This window comes from Eschrichtius robustus, chromosome 20 (assembly GCF_028021215.1).
Source record: "Eschrichtius robustus isolate mEscRob2 chromosome 20, mEscRob2.pri, whole genome shotgun sequence".
NCBI lineage: Eukaryota > Metazoa > Chordata > Mammalia > Artiodactyla > Eschrichtiidae > Eschrichtius > Eschrichtius robustus.
The window spans coordinates 59721506-59741155 of NC_090843.1; the positions used below are offsets into that span (position 1 = coordinate 59721506).

The 19650-nt window shown below is 52.7% G+C and overlaps 2 protein-coding genes across 4 annotated transcripts in view; both read right to left on the bottom strand.

The window, feature by feature from the left end:
• Positions 1 to 501: 501 nt before the first annotated feature.
• RCVRN (recoverin) lies at positions 502 to 6876 on the bottom strand. The gene is made up of 3 exons (XM_068530314.1): positions 6496 to 6876; positions 3578 to 3689; positions 502 to 617 (listed from the first exon to the last, which is right to left on the bottom strand). Exons 1-3 carry the CDS (start codon positions 6874 to 6876, stop codon positions 502 to 504), a joined length of 609 nt encoding a protein of 202 aa, XP_068386415.1.
• Positions 6877 to 11558: 4682 nt separating this feature from the next.
• GAS7 (growth arrest specific 7) overlaps positions 11559 to 19650 on the bottom strand; it is a 199704-nt gene continuing 191612 nt past the window's right edge. For 2 of the 3 annotated variants that reach the window (XM_068530305.1, XM_068530307.1), the window contains exons 13-14: positions 18492 to 18590; positions 11559 to 17841 (exon numbers count right to left, since the gene is read on the bottom strand). In XM_068530305.1, the coding sequence (XP_068386406.1) occupies positions 17605 to 17841; positions 18492 to 18590 (336 nt within the window). In that variant the 3' untranslated portion in view covers positions 11559 to 17604. Of the gene's footprint in view, positions 17846 to 18491; positions 18591 to 19650 lie in introns of all 3 variants that reach the window. The other variant, XM_068530306.1, reaches the window with a different exon arrangement.

Genomic DNA, 19650 nt, shown 5'->3' on the forward strand with positions numbered 1-19650 from the left:
AGGTCTATGGTCTCCTCTGCGCCCTGAGTTGCACGAGAACAGGGCTGTGCTGTCTCTCTCCTTCAGCACCACAGCCCCCGCACCCTGGCCTACGACTGCGACACAACCTTGTCTTTGAGGCTGAGCCGACAGAAATCATTTCTTTTTCCAGTTCGAGAATGACCAGTCAGCTGTGTGCCCGGCTCCTCTTGCATTTATTGGAACCTGCTTACCCAGCAATCCACAAAGGAGCTTACACGGTAGGAGGTGGGGATATTTAGGGCTCCTGTGACCTAATCCTGGGATTACTACGGAAGCCTGGGCTGGCGGGCAGGTGGAGGGGAGGCAGGCAGGTATAGTGGGCGGGACTCGGTGAATTGCTAAAGACACTTTCGTTTGGCAGGAAGCTGTGCTGCGGGGTTAATGTGCTGCGGGTTGGAGGCTCTCCCGCCCCGGGGGCGCGTGTGCACATGCGTGTTTATGTTGGGGCGGGGGACGGGGAGGAGACCTGAGCAGTTGACGTCAGGGTTTCTTTTCCTTAAACTTCTCCTTCACTTTTTGCGGCTCAAATTGGATCAGTCGCAGAATTTCCATATTGGCTAGGGTTCCCTCGATGAACTCTTTCTCTGTAAGTTTATCTGTGCACGGAGGGGGGGAAAAAATTACTACAGTCAGGATAGGCTGCGATGAAGCTGACGTCAGCCAGCATACCCAGTACTGATGGATCTATTATGAAAATTCTGAGTCTCAGTGCCCCTGAGGGTAACCCCACCCCTGACTCCACCCTAGGACCCCTGGACCTCCCCAGGAACCAGCAACAAGAGGGTTAAGTTCAGGCACTGCCGGGCCTCTTCTGATTGGCTGATGATCCTTTCCTAGGCGTCTCTGCATCCCTGATCTACCTTCCCATTTAGGACAAGAGAGAGCCTTGTCCCCAGCTATTGAATTCAGTTCTATCCAGTGAAATGCACTCACTAAGCCCTTCCTCTGTGCCAGAGTCCCTGTGTTTGGGGCTGAGGTCATTGCAGGGGGCAGAGGGCAGGGTGTGGCGTGGAAAGGAGTGAGATAATGTCCCCTGGCCCAGGAATCTGTCTGATGGGGAGACAGTCACCTGTAGAAATGACCCTAGAATGAGGCAGGTGTTCCTTCCTGCTCATGGCTACACTCATAGTCCTGCACGTAGCAGGTGCTCAATAAAGCTTGGCTGAGCTGATTTGGGTTTCGCGATTGGCTTATGCTCCAGGCCTTTTCGGCAACCTTAATCCTTCCTGGATTAGGATCCAGGCTGTTTCCCTGTGCAGGTCAGGATGGTGAAATTTGGGTTTTAAGGTCCCAGCCGCCGACTTCGCTGGTGGTGTAGTGGTTAAGAATCTGCCTGCCAATGCAGGGGACACGGGTTCGAGCCCTGGTCTGGGAAGATCCCACATGTCACAGAGCAACTAAGCCTGTGCACCACAACTACTGAGTCTGTGCCCGGGAGCCACAACTACTGAGCCTACGTGCCACAACTACTGAAGCCCGTGCACCTAGAGCCCCTGCTCCGCAACAAAGAGAAGCCACTGCCATGAGAAGCCCGGGCACCGCAATGAAGAGTAGCCCCCGCTCACCGCAACTAGAGAAAGCCCGCGCACACCAACAAAGAACCAATGCAGCCAAAAATAAATAAATAAATTTATAAAAAAAAAAAAAAAAAAAGAAGTCCCAGCTGCCCTATCAGCCTCACACATAGCTTGAAACTCCTCCCAGGAGTGAGGCATTGTCTCCATATGGGCCATGTGAAAACACAAGTCACGTGGTAAGAGTACTGTCTCAGCCTCCCAATACCACAGCCCCCTGTGACATTCACCTGGGTCAGTTTTCAGTTTAGCACATAGCAGAACGAGGGACTCAGCACATGGCAGACCCAGAAGGGTGTCACGAAGCAGGTGAAAGAGCCAGTGGGGTAAGGTGCCACCAGGCGGCATCTTAAGCAGCCAAGAGAAGGTGCTCAAAGGGGAGGTGACATCTGAGTGAGGCAAGGGAGATGCCTACCCTCCAAAATTTAAGGAGGCTCTCACTTTCAGGGTCCTGCGAGCACAGGGCTGGCACCTGAGAATGGGTGCCTCCTTAAATTTTGTGCCAGGGCACCTCACTTGCCTCGCCCTAGTTCTGGCCCTCACGTCAAAGATCTGGTTGCTAATCTGCCTTCTTCCTAGACTGCAGATTAGCAGGGTCCGTATTTAACAGCCTGCTCAGGCCTGTGCCCTGGAACCTTGGTAAGAGACTGCCCCAGAGATCGCAAAAGGGGCCAATACGGGTTCCTCAGATGTGTTTGGACCACGCAGTGTTTCATCAGTTGAGGCACTTTGGATTTTAAAAATCTCGATTGCTGGCCTCTCTTTTTAACAAATCAGATGGTGGGGCCCCAGTGGCTCTGTATTCCAGCGTGGCAACAATTGACCAGAGGCCGTAAGACCAGACAGACCCTCACGCCCCACACTGTTTGCCAGTCCCTATCTATCTCTTAGTAGGGCCTCTGTCCACTTCTGTCTCGCTCATCATCCCGGCCCCTGTGGTCATTCAAGTTTGCAGCCCCCATCTGACAGCAGCCCCTCTCCTGTGTCCTCCCCGAGGTGGACATGGGCCTCAGGCACCAGCAGCCCTCACTGCCCAGTTGTGGAATCCATCACCGCTTACAATGCAAGGCCGTGCTCCCCACGGGCTGCTCCCAGCCAGACTGAACAGGGCAGGGAGCCAAGACAGCTCCTGGAAGAAGGGGGCTTGAGGACACCCCCTCAGCTTTGCCAAGACTGTCCTAGCCCAGCACTGCAGTCTAAGACTTACCTTACCCGACCCGCTTTCCTTGCCTCTGCGCATAAATGTTTCATCTGCTTTGCAGTCTGATGGCTTATCCCTGCCTCTTCCAGACCCCTCGCCATTTTCCCTCATATGCCTTCCCCCCATCAATATCTTGGAATCTAATTGAAATCTAACCCCATCTGGCCATGCTTCTCAAGGGACCCAAACTAACTTCCTAAAGGAAAAACCATGTAAATTGAGATCCCACTTACTTGGGACTCCATGCTTTCAGATTATTCTGTAGTGAGGTTTACCCTGTCCCAACTGTGCCAAAGGCATTTTTGTAAACAAGTAAACCAAAGTGTCTAAAAAAAACAGGCACTCCATTGAAAAAGAAAGTGGTTTGCTTGCAAAGCCTCTAAACTTGCTGTTTGCATACAAACTGCTAATGGGCTGTTGCCTTGACTTTTTACTATTCCTTCAATGTGGGTTAACGCTGTCATAACAAAAGATGTTTTTTTCTTCCAAAGCACACCATCATTTAGAGCCTTCCTCTTCCCCCCAGAGAATCTCAGGCAGGGATGGAGTTTTATGAGCGGTGGGATGTGGTACCATTTCCCATCAGCTCCAGAGGGGTCCCACAACTGCCCGCTGACCATTCTGCTTACTCCCCACAAAAGCCCTTCCGACAGCCCCGCAGCAGGAGGAGGGGTCCTCGGTCCTGCGTGGGCACTGGACTCGGAAGGGTCAATCTTGTTGGGATCACTAGGACACAGCCCATGACTGTGAAATCAAAGGCTAGGAAGGAGAAGTAATTCACCATCATCTTTCTTGCCAAAGAAACCCCAGATCTTCTCAGCTCGCTTCTCCGGGGTGTTCTCATCTTCCGGAAGATGCTTCACGTCATCAGGACTGATCATCTTGAAAATAGCCTGCTCCGAATCAAGAGGGAGAACCTGTGAGAGGGAGTAATTCTGGGGGAACCCACGTCGCTTACCAGGATGCACCACAGCAGAGGTTAAAATGCAGATGCTCAGGCCCCAGCCCGCCCTACTGAATCCAAGTTCCCCCCCTTCCTGGGGGTGGGGAAGGGGCATCTGTACTTCTGAGATCCTCAGAAGGGACAGGGAATGTGGGGGAGGGGTGAAGACGGCTTTCCCTTCTTATTTTGTCCCTTTCTGCACTGTTTGAATTTCCTGCCCCTGTAGACATATTACTTTCATCTTATTAAAAAAATGAAAATAAGAATCAAAAACTTCCTGATGATAATCCCATAGCAGCCCCGAGGCTGCAGTTTGGGAACTGGTACCTTTAACCCCACTCCCCAGAAGTTTTAGAATATCAAACGGCTTCTTCTGGGTCCAGGTGGTACCTTGGTTGTAAGGGCTAATATTTGTTAAGTGATTAACGCGTGCCACTTTTCTAAGCGTTTTTACCTGTAAACTCATGACAAGTTTATGAGGTGGGGGTTATTGGCCCCATTTCACAGAGGAAGAAACTGAGTCAACTAACTTGTTAGAAGTCACCCAGCCAGAAGCAGAAGAGTGGAGATTCTAACCCGGGCAAGTTTGTTTCTAGAACCTCTGTACTTGCATCGCGTGCTATTCTGGCATGTCTTGGAGAGCATTCTAGGGGCTGGGGAAGGTCTCGGGAAGCCCCTCATTTGCCCTTCTGCTCAGGGAGGGATCCAGAGAAAGATTTAGCCTAAAGCTCAAGGATCCGTCTCACCTCCCTCTAGTCTCATTAGTAAAGGAGTTGGATGGACAATATCCAGCTAAGAAGGAAGCGCCTCCCGACCTGTGATCAGGGAAAGGAACAAGGTGGTCTCGATGTGCCCTTTCAGCTCCAGGTCACTAGGACTCCACCAGGCCTTGGAGACATCGGGGAGCCAGCCAGGCAGGGGCAGTAATGCCCGTGAAATTAACCTGGAGGGAAGATCAGCAGCTTTAGAAGCCCCCTTTCGGCTCCCTGTGCTGTAACAAGAGAAGCAAGGAAACCAAACCCAGCAGCTGGGACAGCAGCCTTGCTGACAGCACTCAGAGCTCAGAGGTTCCCAGCGCTGAAGTGCAGCGGCTCCCTTAACTCCTCCGTCTGTCCTGAGCCAGGGAACCATGTGCAGGCTGGACGGCTAAAGGCTGGGAGTGACTGGCTGCCGGCCAACTCCGCTTCTAACGCCAAGGGCGGACTGTCAGGGCCTTGGTGAATGGACCGAGAACGAACAATTGCATCCTCACCCTGGGCGCTGGGAGATTATATGGTTTCCTCGAGGCCATGCAGTTTGGCGATGAAGTAGTTGGGACTAGAATCCTTAACTTCTGACTCCCAGGCCAGTGACCTTGAACCTGGTGGATAGTAGAGGCTCGGCATCATCTTGCATAGCCTCAGCTGTGGATGTGCCCCTCCTTCTCTCCTCCCCCAACTCCTCCTTTCCCTGAAGGAGCACCAACTTGTAGGCCTCTGCTGGGCCTGGCATCCTTTAGGTGGTTCTGAGGGAGTGGTCCCCATCGCAGGCCACCTGCCAATCCAGGGGAGCTTGCTCTACAGGCCGCGCCCAGAGGCCAGCGAGGTTCCCACACACACCTGCCCCTAATGGGAGGCCCAAGCAGAGCCCACTTACCGCAAGCTGCAAGCTTAGCTATTTTACTTATGGTTTCTCCTAATAAGGATGGAGGAACTGTGCAAATGAAAGCAGGATTGCAAATGCATCAAAAATTATATAAAATATGAAAAATATTCTCTCTTAACAGGAATGGAATTAGAGAAATAAAGCAAGTGGCATGGGGTAGTGGGGCAAAAAAAGATCCTGTAAAACGATACTAACTGAAGGGAAATAGAAATGATATAATAGGAAAAAATAGAAGCATCTTCATTGTCCAAAAATATAGGGATGGTTGAATAATTTTATGGCATGTCCATAAGATGGAATTCTAAGCAGCTATTAAAAACAGTTTGATATTGAAAACGTTCATAATAAAATAGTGGCTGAAAAAAAGCATACTAAAAACCGTATGTGAATATGTCATAGTTCTAAAATTTTTTTTAAATCTACAGATAGAAGACTGGAAAGGTATATGCCCATATGTTGACAGTAGTTTTCTCTGGATAATGAAATTAAAGGCGATTTTCATTTTCTTTTGTGTAGGTTTCTAAATTGCATGAATTACTTATATATTAAATGAAACTATTTTGCAGACATCTAAAAATCTTATCGGATGATCTTATCCTGGGCCAATGTATTTGAAACATGTGTCTTTAAAATGACTTGTGAGGGACTTCCTTGGCGGTCCAGTGATTAGGACTCGGAGCTTCCACTGCCATGGCCCTGGGTTCAATCCCTGGTTGGGGAACTAAGATCCCACAAGCCGTATATAAAATGACTTGTGAAAGAATCTGAGTACGTCCTGTGGAAGGTTTTGAAGGACATTTTAATGAAGAAAGGAAGGAAGGTGGGAGGGAAAGAGGGAAACAATAAAGGTCAATAATAGGAAATACCCAGATTCTTCTTCTTTAGGAGGAAAATGAAGCTGTGGGAATGTGCCCAGCCCTCTGTTAATATTGGTCTATTGGAGACCCCTCCTGACCACGCTGTCAGAGCCACTGACTCACAAGGCCCGGGTCCCCACTCCCCCCTCCAGCCCCGCCCCTAGCCAGGCCCCCTGTGCGGAAGCAGCAGCAGGGGGTCCTGATCCCGGGTGACCCCCGTCCAGCTCAGCCGGGAGCGCAGAGGCTGACACTGACCGTGACGATCTCCAGCACCTCGTTCTTGCTGATGCTCCCGTTGCCATCTACATCGTAGAGGGAGAAGGCCCACTCCAGCTTCTGGTTGGTCTTGCACGCGCTGGTCATGTGCAGGGCGATGACATACTCCTTGAAGTCCAAGGTGCCATCGCTGTTGGCATCAAAGCTGCGGAACACGTGCTGGGCGTAGGCCTTGGGGTCGGCCTCAGGGAAGAACTTGGAGTAGATGGTCTGGAACTCCTGCCGGGTGATGCGGCCGCTGGGACACTCCTTCAGGAAGGACTGGTACCAGGTACTGAGCTCCTCCTCCGTGAACCTGGTGTTCAGCCGCAGCTCCTCCAGGATCTCCTTGGACAGGGCTCCGCTTTTGCTGTTCCCCATGGGTGAGGTGGTGCGGGCCCAGCCGGTCAGTCACCGCTGGGTGGGTGGGTGTGTGGGAGCAATGGGGCTCCTGGCTGCCTGGCTGGGTGCTGCTGGAAGCGGTTGCACCCTGAGATGCTGGTGGATTAGGAGGCTTTGTGGCTGGTTCACCCCAGTACTTGGAGGGAGGAGGGGCCTGGAGCTTGAGTGCGGAGACGAGCTCCCAGAAGCCCCCTGAGATTAAAATAAAGAGCTGACAGCAGGGGGTCAATCCATCTTGGCCTTCTGGGAGGATAGGACAGGTGATCAGAATCTTCAGAGCGGAAGCCTTGAGCCGAGGCCTTTCCCACTGCCCCATATCCATCCCTGCCCCAACTCACCCCACCAGCTCTAGCTCTCTAAGAGCAACGACGTTCCCTGCCTGCCTTCTGCCCTAAATCTGAGGGTCTCAGCAACAGGGACGGCCCTGTAATGCAGGGGTCAGGAGCCAGGCTCTGGAACCAGCCCAGGTTCAAATCTCAGCTTTGCAATTTACTAGCTGTGTGACCCCAGGTGCGTTTCTTAACCTCTCTCTGCCTAGAATTCTCTTCTCCTAATCTTTCACCTCCTTCACGGCTTTCCTTAAATGTCACCTTCTCAGCCAGGCCTATAGTGACCATTCTGTTAACAAGAGCACCCCCAACTTTCAGCACGCCCCAGACTGTTTATCCTGCTTGATCGCTCTTCCTCGCATGTATACCTTCTGACTTACTGTTTATTTATTCTGCCTGCTGCCTGGGATCACACCAGAATGAAAGCGCCATGAAGGCGGGGATTCTATCTGTTTTGTTGCCCACTGCATCTCCATTGCCAGAAGGGTATCTGGCGGGTTTGGGCCCTCAGTGACTATTCTTTGAGTGAACAGGCATAATAATAGCATCTCTCCCACTGTTATTGTGAGGCTGAAACGAGTTAATACGTGCAGTGCATTTAGAATAGAGCCTGGCACGTAGTAAGAGCTGAACACATGTTAGTTTTTGCCATTATTCTTCTATGACAGGGATCAGAAACTAAACTGCCTACAGGGGCCAGCAAGCGGAGTGTGTGAGTGAAGCCAGGGGGCCAGGGAGGCAATAGGAGCGGTGAGGCCCATGCCTACATGGCAGGGGCTGCCCGTGTTCGACTGCATTTGAATGTGGTCAGACGGGATTATGGCCTGGTGTTACTAGATTTTTTTGTAAGCCAAAAGAAGTCCAGAAATCAGATTTTCAGATGCAATTTCCAAACTTTCAGAGTGATTTCCAAATTTTCAAAAACATAGTGTGGGATAAATATAACTTAGCTGTGGCTCAGTTTCAGCTGCAGGTCATCAGTTTGCAACCCAGCCTGGTGCCGGGAGCTGGCAGACGACAGTACCTGCTTGTTGAGTGAGTGAATGGAGAAGTAGGGGACGGGGAGCTCCACCAAGGGAGGCTTCCACCCCTGCGGTCAGCTCAGTCACCAGAACAGGCCACAGGGAAGAGCCCTCGTGAGTAGGTTTGCACCTGAAATCTCATCACCCAAAGGAGAGGTCGGTGGTGCCCTGGCTTGGCTGAGCGTAACGCCTGGAACCCCAGAATCGCCATCTTGGATGGGAGAGATGCCTCTTCTCTGTCCAGGGATGGTAACTATAAAGAATAAAGCCCACAGTGTCTCGGCAGGTGAGTTGGGGTTTGGATCCTATTTTGTAACAGGCTAATGGCAGGGGAAAGCAGGTCCCCGCTGCTGGGAGAAAGCCACCTGCCTGCCTCCCCTGATGTTGCTCAGAAAGGACCCAGAAGTTCAGGCACAGATGTGCTGACCTATCCCTCCTGCCCACCCCACCCGCTGCGGGTCCAGAGTGTTTCTCAGGAGGCCTTAATGTTAGGGGGTGGGGTGTGTGTGTGTGTGTGTGTGTGTGTGTGTGTGTGTGTCCTTATTATTTTTTCCCATCAGTTTGTGACAGCATATTATTTCTTGAAAGGAGCCCTTTCTCTTTGTCTAGATTTTCACTATCTTGCAGCAAGGCATTTGTTCTCCAGAGCAGTTAGAAACAGGACAGTCACCGAACTCAAAAACAAACAAACAAACAAACAAAACGCAGGCCATGAAAGTGAGGCCAGAGGCCTTCACCCTGGCCTCTGAACATGGTATGGGAAAGTGATCAGAAGTGCCTCCTGGGTATCTACACCGAGACTGCAGGTGAGGCGAGGCCGATGTCAAAGGAAGAAACCAAGCTCCAGAAGGATGTCACCTGCCTGTGTCACACAGTTGCCAAATGGCGAAGCCAGGAGGAAAGCCCAGGGCGGCCAGACTCCCCACTTAGAGCTCTTTTCAGGACATTACAGCCGCCTCCTTTCTCAAGGAGGCCTGAGCAGAGCGGGCAAGAAGCTGCATTTCTGAAGGCGAGGAGCTGGGTTGCCATGACAACGGAAGAGGCGGGGCAAGGAGGCAGGGCCCCGGCTTAACGCAGAAGGCAGCCAGAGCTCCCCCAGTCCCTCTGCCCTTCCCAAGGGCAAGGAGGAAGCAGCAGGTACTGTCCACATTCTTCAGGTTGCTGTGCCCAGGAGGGGCCCGACCCCGTGGGAGGGGACCACAGGCAGCTGTGTTGATGCTGCCGAGAGAGGGGTCATGACCTGGAGGTTTGTTTGAAAACCTGCATAAACATCTTCTATCAGAGGGAGAGTTTATGCTCCTTAGCCAAACAAGTTGTTGGGGATGATGTATTGTGAACGGATTTGTTAAGTCTGAGCCGGGGCCATAAACTCTCCCCGAACCCCTAAGACCACTGGGGAGAAGGCCTCGTCTCCGGCCAGTGACTCTGTCTCCCCCTCCCGGCCTGGCCCTCACTGAAAGACACAGTCTCTTCCCAGAGGCTGGCCCTGTCCCACCCCAAGCTGGGGGGAGTCCCCCAGCCCCCATCCCGTTCCTCTACCTTCCTCTGCCGTGAGCTGAAGGGCAAGGGGACCCTTCGACCCCGGCCAGGAAGCAGAGAGGAAAGGGGGTTTGGAGGGGGCGGGTGGGAGGCCGAGAATGGGAAGGAACGCCCCTCCCAAGGGCGTCCCCATCGCGGTAAACAGCGATCCAGCCTTTGGGTTGCTTGGACTGACATCCTCGGAGTCCTCACCGGCGCCTCTGTTTCCATCACACCCCACTCCAATCTGGCCCGAAATCGTGCTGGCTCCACTTTCAAGGCACATCCAGAACCTGAGCATTCTCCCCACCTCCACGTGGCCACCCTTGCAGGCACCATCCCCTCTGCCGGCGTTCCGGCTGCCCTGGTCCCCTGATCCCCTAGCGAGCCCCACAGCAAGGAAATTAGGCTGCGCGCTTGCCGGCTTGGACCACCCCCACCCCCAGAGTAAAAGTGATAGGCCTTCCAAGGCCTTCCAAGCTCTGCAGAGTCTGCCCGCCCCGCCCTCCAGCCACACTGGCCGCAAACAATTAGGTGCCTCCGGCCCTTAAAGGGGTACCTCCTCTGCCTGGAACATGCTTCCCCCAGCTACCTGCCAGGCTCCCTCCCAGGTCTCCTCGAATTTGGTCAAATGTCACCTTCTCAGTGACGCCACCCCAATCACCCTATTTCATGTTGCAACTCACCCACCCTCACCCCTGAAACTACCCATCCCCGCCCCCCGCACTTTCTCCATAACACCTAACATCTTCACACACATTGTATCATTTCATTACTCTGTCTCTTTCAGCTAGAATATAAGTTCCATGAGGTCAGGGTTCTTTTTTTTTTTTTTTTTAATCTATTTATTTATTTATTTTTGGCTGCGTTGGGTCCTCGTTGCTGTGCGCGGGCTTTCTCTAGTTGCTGCGAGTGGGGGCTACTCTTCTTTGCGGTGCGCAGGCTTCTCATTGCGGTGGCTTCTTTTGTTGCGGAGCACGGGCTCTAGGCGCGTGGGCTTCAGTAGTTGTGGCACGTGGGCTCAGTAGTTGTGGCTCGCAGGCTCTAGAGCGCAGGCTCAGTAGTTGTGGCACACGGGCTTAGTTGCTCAGCGGCATGTGGGATCTTCCCAGAGCAGGGCTCGAACCCGTGTCCCCTGCATTGGCAGGTGGATTCTTAACCACCGCGCCACCAGGGAAGCCCGAGGTCAGGGTTCTTGATCTGTTTTCATCACTGATGTGTTCCCAGTACTGAGAGCAGTGTCTGACATACAGTGATGTTCAATAATTATTGGATGAATGGATGGATGGATGGATGGATGGATGGATGGATGGATAAGAAAAGAAATAACAGCCAGGAACCTCTTCTGTTCACAGGGACAGAAGTCTCCAGGGGAGGGGTCTGGGGCCAGGGGTGTGGGTCTGGCAGCGTGATACCCATCGGGGGGGGGTGTCAATGCCCAGGTGTCCTTTGTCCCTTTGCTAAGTCATCGGGGGTAAAATTATCACCAAGCCTGGGAGTATGGGAGGAACGCTGAGCCCACGTGTACAAAGGAGAGTGTGGCAGCCCTCCAGGAAAGAGGGTTGCCCAGTGGGACGACTCAGTGTCTCTGGACAGTTTATTTTACATGGGATGAATCTAAGCATCTCAAGTGTACACACAGAGCCGAAGATAAAAAAAAGAGAGCATTTAACTTCCTGAAAACGCTTTATAATAATGCAGAACAATTATATATAGCAAACGCCTTCAAAATTTAAACCCTTTAAACATTTAAGTTTTCAGCATTAATACACACAAATGCTATTACGGGGCTGGGGGGGGGTGGTGGGGACAGGGTGGGAGGGATGGGTTACAGCCTCCATAGGGATCAGAGTTCAACAGTGTTACTTATAAATTATAGTACATCAATTTTATTTACTGATCTAGGCAGCCAGGGGATGGAAGGATATACAATGTGGAGTAAACACATTCATTCTGGGATGAGGAATGCTGGAGGAGACACCGCTTTTTAACGTTAAAAATGTATAAAGTATTTAGCAAAAGTTACAGAAAACAGAGCAAACAAGCAAGTTTATTTGTTAGAAAATTCCGCTTTCATGGGGTTTGCTGATGTGCTCATGTTTGTGAAAGGGCTGCCCACCCCCTTCATCTCCTTCCTAAGGGCAGAGATGCAATTTTGGGGCCCCTGTCACCAAGGATGGCTGGTGTCCCTTTGAATGACTGTCCCTGGGTCCGCATGGCTGCCTGGAGGCCACAGTCCCGAGAGCCAGTGTGCTGCCGCGTGTGGCGCCAGATAGGAGTATCTCCACTCGGTAACACACAGGTCCCGGGGGGGGATGTGACTTCACTTCAGGTTATGGGACAAATGAGACAGCAGAGCAGGGCCAGTCTGGTGCTCTTGCCCTGGTACCATATGCTTTCCTTCCTCATCCCCATGTCATACTGTCCCCAAGAGAGCACGCATGTGCCTGACCCCCTGCATCCCACCGCTGCAATCCCATTAGGGATTTCCCTCAAACGCAAAGGGTCAATTCCCCTGAACAGCGCATAGAGATCCAAGTTCATCACAACCCCTCTCCCTCAGAGGCACCTGCCAACAAAGGCACCCAACAGCCACACCCCAGCATCTAGAGGGTTAGGGGAAATGGAACATGGGTTTCTGTCACTTGTCTTGGTCTCACCCAAACCAGGAAAGGGGAGTTGGGTCCCTCACTTTCAGGAAAGGCCCGACAGAAATGACTTTCATGGTGTGAAAGTCTTTCATGTTCCCTGGCAGCGTGGGACCCTGTGACTTGGGCTCCACGGCCCATACCTTCACCTGGCCTGGGCCCAAGAATGTCTTCCGTTTGCCTGGTTGCCTTCCGGGGCTCAACTGCCACTGAGCAGGGCACGATCAAGATGCGCTCTGGCGAGTTGTTACCTTGGGGGTCAGGCCCCGAGCTGCCCAGTGTCAGCTGGCTGTGGTCCTCTCGCTCACCATCCAGTACGGTGAGGGCACAGGCCAGGCGAGCCAGGCTCCGGCAGCGACAAGAACCTGAAGGGAGGGGGCTGTGTCTTCATGCCTGTTTTTGCTCCTTGGAAGTGACTTTCAGGACATGGTGTCAAAAATCGGTGCATGAAAGGTCAAGACTTCTGCTTTCTTTAGGGGTCCAAGGAGGAACTACCTCATTCTCAACAGCTCATGAAACTCTAAGTTTTTGTGTCTGAACAGAGACGCGCCCGGGTACCCCTCTCATGAGGGTGTTAGGTGACATCACACACAGCCGTGCTGACGGGACACAGATTGGGCATGACGTGGGCACAGGGTACAAAGCTGGAAGTGACAAGGGGAGGAGACAGAATGCAGCAGCTGGAGGAGGCCTGGGAGACCGTCTAGAACAAACACCTTCAGTTTGCCGATGAAGGAACAGAGATCCAGGAAAAGGGTGGTGATGGGCTCCCTGTCTTCTCATCCACGCTCCCTCCTCCCACCTTCCACACCCCCTAACCCTCACCAAATGGCAGGGACTGGGCAAGTTGAAGGGAGGGTCCCCAGAAGCAAGGAGAACTGCCAGCTGAGATGCCAGCGGAAGAGGAGGGCAGTGGAGACCCTGTCCGCCCCCTCCCCCCGACCCCAGCAGCTTTCTGCATTGTCAAAAACCTAAAATGATCCGAAAATGCAAGCGTGAGCTCCAAGAACCACTCGTGGGCGCAGCTGGCTGAAAGCAGCCGTGCAAACGAGCTTAAGACCCCAGGCCAGGAACTTCGGGGGCAGACAACTCATTTTAAAAGCAAGGAAGCAGCGGGGTGCACCCATGCAACGGACCGCTACTCGGCGATATAAGGGGACAAGCTACTGACATCCAGCCACAAGGTGACTCAGAGGCAACGAGCCGAGTGACGGAGGCCAGACTCAAAGGCTACTACACTGTGGCTCCATTTCTATGACATTCTAGAAAAGGCAGATCTTGCAGGGTCAGAAAATCCATCAGTGGTCACCAGGTGCTGGGGGTGGGAGGAGTGGATGGACATCAAAGGAGCCTGAGGGGATGTTTTGGAGTGATGGAAATATCACATTGATTTCGGTGCTGGTTACAAGGCTGTGTACCTTTGTCAAAATCCACTGAACCGTATACTTCAAAAGGGTGAATTTTGCTTTATGTCAATGAACCCTCCCCCCATACCAAATGTCAAAGATCTCAATAAACTTGTAAAAAGAAAAGGCAGGGGGACTTGTAGGGGCCAGGAGGTTTATGGAAATAAAGACAGTATGCTGGCTAAGGAAGCCTGCTGCTGACCTGCGCCCCACTTAACATTTGTCCAAGGTTTTCCCTACCTACATAATCACCAGCAGGTCTGCAGAACCCTGTTTAAACTCTCCTTGTCAAAGCCACTCACAGCTGGAAGTAAAATCACTTAAACAAGCTGAGGTCTTTGACGTCCTTTGAATTTCAAGGCTTGAATTTCCAAGAAGGGACTTTGGCTCCGCCAAGATTTCTCTGCACCCATCCCCTAATCTCATAATTGATTGGTTTTCACAAAGGGAACAGAAACAAACCCCTGATTCCTGAGTTGTATGGTTTCTATTTGCTTCATTAATCAGCCCCAGTGAAGGGAGAAGTGTCTCCTACTGCAGAAACCCAATCCACCCTCCCCAGTAAAAGGAGGCCCAAGGCGGTCCCACGGGCAGAACCTCGGGGCAGCCGTCCCTGTGGCTCAGCTGGCCAGGGCTTTGGAGCTGAGATCCCACATGCCTCCTGGCTAAAGAGCCAAAACATAAAATGGAAGCAATATTGTAACAAATTCAATACTTAAAAAAAAATGGTCCACATCAAAAAAAAAATCTTTAAAAAAAATAAAAATATAAGAACAGCACTACTTTTTTCATCAGTGTATGCATTCTTAAGTAAATGTTTAAAAAATTTAAAGACATGGAATAAAAAAATCAGGAAAAAAAAAAAAAAAGCAATAGAAAAAAAACCTGGAGAGGAACAAGTAGCTTTTCCTGGAGGTTTTCGTGGCAACTCACTTTTGTTTTAGAGACTATTTTGTAAAAAATCAGGCTATCACAGACAAAACGAAGTGCCTCCGTGTCTCCCAGGTAGAAGAGGCTCACCTGTCCTCAGAAATGGAACAATGGATGTGCTCAAGGATGGCCTGGGGCCACTCACCCTGAATCAAGCCAGGCAGACCCTCCTATAACCTACACGCCAAAGCCCAAACCCAAACCACCACCGGGGCCAAGGGCCCCTCCGAAGCACGCTTTTAGATATTCCAGACTTCATCCTAACTCTGATTTCACCCACATGCGGAGTCCTGCTTGTAATTCGCTGTTCATTTCATGGCTCTCGCTGGCCATCCTCGGGCTTCATTCTTCCACTTTGTACAGTGAGAAGAACTGTTTAAAACAAATCTCTGAAATTTGAGTTGGATATGAGCCGTTGAGGGTCTGGCTGACCGGAAGATTATACTCTTGTTGCTGCCCGGCTTTTCCGTCCTTGGGTAAATGCCACATGGCAGTAGTTTGTATTATGATTACAGGCTCCCAGTGGGTTAAATGTGGAAGGGGTGCAAGGTTCTCATTCCCCAGAAAGGTCTGAAAACATCCCCCTTCCACATGGAGAATAGAGGGGGGGCCGGGGGTGGAGTGCCTGTCTGGTATGCAGCTACATTTCTAGTACCGGCACAATGCCTGGCTTGCCCCAAGTGTCTGCTGATTAAATGAATGAATGAGTGAATGAATGAATGAATGAAAGAAGAGCTATCAGCACAACAGACAGTATCTCTGCAAACCTAAATTCTGCAGAGAGTACCTATATGTGAATGCCAAAGTTACTGACCTGCAAGACCCCTGGAGAAAAGACAAGTCTATACAAAACAAGAGACTGTGGGCTTCCCTGATGACAGGGCCATACCTTGTCCCTAGGTCTTAGCACATTGCCCAGGCTCAGCTAAATGCTTGATGAATGAATAAAGGAGGGAAGAAAAAAGAAAAAGATGTGGAGGGGCTAATGAAACCGAGGGAAAAGGATGGGGGGGAAAGAATGACTTCAGAAAATAGACTGGCCCACACGGGGCCAACTTGGGCTACCCTGAAAGAGGCAAGAGAGCCCCAGGGAAGAACGGAAGACTCTGGAATCCTCAGATGGGGATGAGAAAACAAAATCAATGAGCGATATCACACTCAAAGTATCTGTGTTAATAACAAGGCTATTGGCTTTGAATGTCGGAAAACCATCCACAAATTAGTTTACTAAGCCACAAAGCAATTACTACTAGCACCGATTTTTTATAAAGAGACCAAAGGAAATGATATCCCCAGACTGGCAGCTGGTGTCATGGCCCAACTGCAGACCAGAAGGAGTGGTTCTCCATGCCAGACACAGATCCGTCCTGATGGCCTTCATGTTGGTGAAGGCCTTCCTGTTGACCTTTCTGGTTGGGATGTTTCAATAAGAAAACTGGCAAAGCTTAGTTTACTTTAGGCTATTCGGCATCTTTCTACTGAAACTATGAGGGCGCCATACTGACTCAAAAGGCAGAGGTGCCAAAAGATTCAAGAGTAACAAGTCATCAGTTACCAGCATGGACGACAGAGAGAAAGCCCAGTGAGTTATCTTCTTAGACGTCTGCCCTTACGAGAAACATGTGAGTCCTGTGAATCCAAAGTAATCAAGGGAAAGATTAACAAGAAAGATGGGTTCTCAGGGTGTGGGTTCCAGGCTAGAATGTGCCCCTTGCAAGTTGTCTGACCTCCTTCAGCCCTTTTCTTCCTCCTGTGGCCTCGAGCTGATTCTCAAGATTTAACATGTAAGGGAGAAAGTGATGAGTGAGGACCTGATGGCAGTGCCAAAGCTTCCCAGGTCACACTCAGACCAGACTCTCCCAGGAATGGGGAGATGGGGAAAGGGCAAGGGGGTAGCAGCACCAAGCAGGGGCTCCGTGCGGGGCTTTGAAACGTGCAGAAGGAGCTGAGAGGCCAAGGTGCCAGACTGCCTGGATGGTGACATGTACTGTGGCCACGAGAGTCTGCGATGTCTGCACAGTGCCTGCCAGTGAGAGCCATACGTGAGACAGTGGTCCCGACCCCGCTGTGCGTAGGCAGGTGGAGCCATCTGGGGGGTGACAGACACTTGCCCCAACCCATTTCCAACATGGGACTGACCCAGCCCCCAGGACAAGCGAGGGTGGAGGAGGGAGCTCCCCCGAGGAAGCGGCTGTGGGCTGGGTGGACGGGGACGCCCAGAGAGAGCACGTGACATTGACGCCTGATCTAATAGGAAACACGATTCAACGCTCCGACTTGGGGCGAATTTGCTGAATGAGGTAGTTCCATCCTGACCTCTGCAGGCAGGGTCAGTCTGGGAAAACAGGAGCCAGGCCTTCTTCCCAAGACTCCCAAAGATGGAAAGTAGCAGAGAAGAGCCAGGATGTGGGCTCCCAGAATACGCAATGGGAAAAAACAAAGAGGGAGGGCTGCTGCAAAGGATTCTGGGTGCGGGCTGTTGAGCTGAAAGATGCCTTCTATCCACGATTCTGATGCTGACACTTGGCTTGGAGACAGGGACCTCTCTCCCCCGCCCCTCCAAAGCCCTGGAGACAAGTGGGCTGGCTGGAGGAAGGGCCTCGGGGCTTCCAGGGGCGCGAGCGTGTGACACAGCTGGCTCTGGGTGGGGAGGGGACCCCTCTGGTGCTCAGCAGGGACCACAAAGTTCCAGCCTCGGTTTGTTCTCGGAGTGGCAAGCACGGCATGGGACTTGGGGGGCTTCAGCCTCGGAGACAAGGGCAGGGCTATGGATCCATCTTCTCGGCCTGGGAACACTGGGGAGCTCCCCATGGGGCCATCCGGGCCGCCCTTCTGGCTTCACTGTCCCCTCTCCTCAGTGGACCAGGAGAGCGGGTGGGAGGGCAGCTCCGCTTGGGAGCAGGTCCCCTCCCTGGCCGGAGCGCCACCTCCTCTCCGTGGGACCCCAGCCCCTCCTCGGCAGGACCCCCCAGGCCGTGCGTCTAGATCTCCATGTCCACGGGGCGGATGTTGCCCGTCTTGTGCTCTCTGACCCACAGCTCCCTGTCTTTGGCTGGGTCCACTTTTCGCAGCAGTTGGTCCACAGGCTCGACTGTCTGCAAGGGATGGAGAAGAGAGGACACCTTCAGAGGCAGCGGCCCAGCCAGGGATCGGCTCGTATCCTCTGAACCACGCTGCTTGCACCCTCGCGCCCGTCAGAGCAGCCTCTCTAGAGGGTTGTGAGGCCCCGGGGAGGCCCGTGCGAGGCACTGACGTTGGGGGGGAGGGCTGGGAGACCTGGTGGCCTGAAGCTCTGGCCTCTGCCCTGCTTTCCCTCGCGCATATGACCCTCCAGACCTCAGGGTGGATGAAAGGGCAGGTGGCCCAAGGGTCTGTGACCTGTTCCTCCTTCCATCAGTCCCCACATTTGCCACCTGAGAACGGGTCAAATGGAACATCGGCTTGAGAGGTTTTGAATAGTTCCAGCATCGTAAGAAATTCGCCAGGGGAGGCAAGGACACCTCCAGCTATTTTAACTATCGTGACGCATCTGTGTGATGCGCTCGGGATGGATTCACATGGACATCCAGGGTAACTGACGTGTCCATCCCAAGAGGTCACCCGCAGGCCCGAGCCCCTGCCCACCTTCCGGACAGATTCATCTGTAGCAGCTACTTGACCTGCCACCACGGCACAGGGCCATGGCTCTCCCCGGCCCCACGCCCCCCAGGGGCCCCGCTGGCCTCGGCCCGGGGAACTCACGCTTTGGTTGAACATGTCCGTCTCGTGCCGCAGCTGCGTGTACTGGCACAGATGCTGTCGGATCATCTCCACCCTCTCCACCTCCAGCCGTTCCAGCTCCTGCAGAGGAGGAAACCGGCAGAGACCTCTGGGGGTGTCCCTTCCACCTGGGGACCTTCCCCACCATGCGGGTCCCACAGCCCCCTATACACAAAACACAGATGCTGCCTGCTTATCCCCCATCCTGCCTGACCCTCTGGGGTCTGACGAGGAACCCACCCCATATCTGGGAGTGAAGGTGTAGCTGATAGCACAGCAGCTACTGTCTCCTGACTCTCGTCCTGCCAGGCATGGTGGGTGCTAAGAGCTTTACGGGCACTGCTCAATTGTCCTCATCATAATCGTAAGACGTTCTCTTCTTACCCACATTCTCCAAACAAGGGAATGAGCACCTACAGAGGTAACATCGCTTGCCCACAGCGACAGGGAATTATGGGAGCAACGGGATTTGCACCAGGGTCTGTCGTGCTCTTAATCATGCTTCTGCGCCAGTGCAGCCCCAGCCCCGGCCCCTGATGGGGTGGAGAGACGGAACACGTGCAGGAGCTTCTGCACCTCCAACTCTTGGGGCTTTGTCCCTGGGCCTCTGCTGAGCGGCCTCGTCTCCTCTGTCCACCCCAAGCGCCGAGGGGCAGGTCAAGGGAGCCAGGAGGGCCGGGAGCAGGGTGGCCACTGTCAAAGGGAAGAGCGGAAAGCGTTTGCCCTTTGGATCCCAGGTGGCTCTGCATCTTTGGAATTTAGGAGATCCGGCTGCTATTCTGTGCACAACTAGGTCACTGCCCAGGTGATTAACCAGGGCATAGGAAGTAAAGCAGGGAGTTTAATTAGGAGATTAACCAGGAGGAAAACTAGGTCACTGGCCCCGGGGGAGGCCTCTAATCTGCTCTGGCGGGCTGGCACCTGGGGAAGGCAGAGGGTTAGTCTCATGCTGGACAGACAGATGGACGGCGGTGGCTTGGGGCAGCGGGACGGTGTGATAAGCACCTGGCATGATGCCTCCTTTCTCATCTGGCCCCATGACCCACGTACCAACCCCGCTTCACCCCACTCAGTGGGTGCTGACTTACCAGAAATACTCAACTTGGCTATTTTTCCTAAAGGGACCACTGTCTGCTTGGTT

Excerpts from the sequence above, each read along its gene's own strand:
- RCVRN (XM_068530314.1), bottom strand. The coding sequence starts at position 6,876 with ATGGGGAACAGCAAAAGCGGAGCCCTGTCCAAGGAGATCCTGGAGGAG. Across the intron at positions 3,690-6,495 it reads AGGTGCTGGAGATCGTCACG|GCTATTTTCAAGATGATCAG; the intron begins GTCAGTGTCAGC and ends GATTCGGAGCAG. Across the intron at positions 618-3,577 it reads CTTTGGCAAGAAAGATGATG|ATAAACTTACAGAGAAAGAG; the intron begins GTGAATTACTTC and ends CTCCGTGCACAG.